The sequence below is a fragment of the Cystoisospora suis genome (genome assembly GCF_002600585.1).
Source record: "Cystoisospora suis strain Wien I chromosome Unknown contig_3752, whole genome shotgun sequence".
Taxonomy (NCBI): domain Eukaryota; phylum Apicomplexa; class Conoidasida; order Eucoccidiorida; family Sarcocystidae; genus Cystoisospora; species Cystoisospora suis.
Window position 1 is genome coordinate 1 of NW_027156547.1, and position 2,138 is coordinate 2,138.

Genomic DNA, 2,138 nt, shown 5'->3' on the forward strand with positions numbered 1-2,138 from the left:
GCAGCCGTCGGAGTGTGTGTGTTTGTGTAATCGTGCTTCAGACGGTGACGATCTCCCAGAGACTTACGGACACATTCGTTAACTTTCCCAGAGCCGTTGAAGAACTGCAGGCATTTACACTCATACTTGCTCTCCAGTTGGACACATTCGGCAAAGATTGGATCACAGTCATTGTCTTTGGAGCACCGGAGTTGAGCGATGCAATCATTATTCTCGCCCTTCTCGAATCCTTCATTACAGTTGCATTCGTAAGATCCCGGTGTATTAACACACGTCGAGTTTGCCGGGCAGACATTTCCAGCGCACTCATCGATATCTGTGCAGGGAAAACAAACAAAAACCAACACCCCATACATACGAAGAAGATGATGTGGAGCGGAACGTCATGTCCGTTAGCCAAGTCTCTTCTTCTCCCACTGATGGAAAATACTTCTATGGGTCACCACGAACAACACGCAAACCCCAAACCCCAAACAGTTGCGTTCCGTTTTCTATCACTAGCTGCTTTTCCGTTTATACGTTGAAGCAAGCTAAGGTAATTCCCACCTACGTAAAAACGAATTGTCAGTGCACCACACAAGAAGAACCTCAAGTGTAAACGGAGAAGAGAAAAAAAACCTACCGACACAGTTAGATCCCGGACGACCGCCACCCGCACTCTGGTAGCCCTTCCAACAGGTGCAGCTCACTGCTCCGTTCGAAACATTAATGCAGTAGCTGTTACTTCCACATTCTCCATTGTTTTCACTGCACGAGAGAGCTGCACCGAGAACATCCGCACCAAACACAGAAGGCACTGATATAGACAGAAGAAAAGAAACTCCCTTCTCTTCTCCCACCCTGACGTCTTGATTTGATACCGCCAAACACGAATGGTCATTCCGAATCGAAAGCATCGCGCCCTAAGTCCTGCATATGTCAACTTCCCCTCAAGAATGAATCATCTCCGTGTGTATGTACACGAACGCGCTTTTGTCGCTTGTCTCGGGGTTACAGAAAGAAGGTTGAAAAAGACGACAGAATACATGTCTATACTGTTTTTGCTCACAGCTTTTCCTCATAACACGCCTCCGATGAAATGACGGCCCTTCATCCTATACTAACGAAATAACGTGAGTTAACGAACCGACCTTGTTCGCTTTTCGAAAACAAACTGGGACCACGGAAACCCTTCCAGAATAGCTGCTGTTCTTCCCTTCCAACCGGCATGCTACGGAAAGATAGGGCTGAGTGTTTTCAAACCCTGGGAGAATGGAGAAACCTACACAGAGCTTTGGCGAACTGCCCCTCCAAAGCACTGCCGGTCCCTTTTCTGATCGATTTTAGACAGGATAGTCTACCTCATCAAGACTCTTCGCTGATTAAAGAGCCATACATGCATGACAAAGAAATCCAACCAACACTCACACACATTCATACAGATTAAAGATGTAAGTCATAACTGGGGATACACTTGATACCCAAACAGGCTCACGTCCAGATACCCGAACACCGCACACCACTCCGCCTTTTGACCGACCCGTCTGCACCCTCCTCGTTTTCGTGATCGTGTCGACGCAATGAGCGACGTCGTGACGTCTTCCCCCTATCCATCATGATGTTGCTTTCGTCTTATCAAGACATAGTGCAAAAGACTGTATAAGCTAGTTCAATTGAACTCCTCATACAAGGGAAGGAAGACCTCCATCATGGAAACAAGTCATCATACAGAGTTCCTTGGCCTTCCTCTGACGAAGGATAGAGAACCTTTGCGGATATATATAGATACGTATCCGTTCTGATGTGTTTGAGTCTATAACGGGGAGGATACGAAGAAACAAAAAGCAAAGCTTACTCGCACCAGTTCTTACCTTCGACGAACTGAACAAACCCCTGCTCGTGCTTGTTGCTACAGTTGAAGCTCAGCAGCGCAGAAACCAAAAGAAAGCTCAGAACAACACTTGGAACTGCGAACGACGAAGGACGGCTTTTGAGGACCCCTACTGACCGGACGGCGACCTTCCCTCCTCTGGGAGCGCTCGAACGTGATGAAGACTGGAACTTGAGAGGAACGGTCTTCATTGTCTTTCATTCGCCCTTGCCGTCTTTCCTTCTCCTTAGCTTGAGACGATGAGATGAACAGAACAACTACGACTACT

General features: G+C 47.4%; 1 protein-coding gene across 1 annotated transcript; it reads right to left on the reverse strand.

Moving 5' to 3' along the window:
- Positions 1-68: 68 nt before the first annotated feature.
- Positions 69-2,124, reverse strand: CSUI_007210 (calcium binding egf domain-containing protein; the record flags this gene model as incomplete). The annotated part of the gene is made up of 3 exons (XM_068067360.1): positions 1,851-2,124; positions 623-760; positions 69-316 (listed from the first exon to the last, which is right to left on the reverse strand). Coding segments are annotated over exons 1-3 (597 nt in total), but the record flags the coding sequence as incomplete, so codon positions are not given.
- Positions 2,125-2,138: the final 14 nt, after the last annotated feature.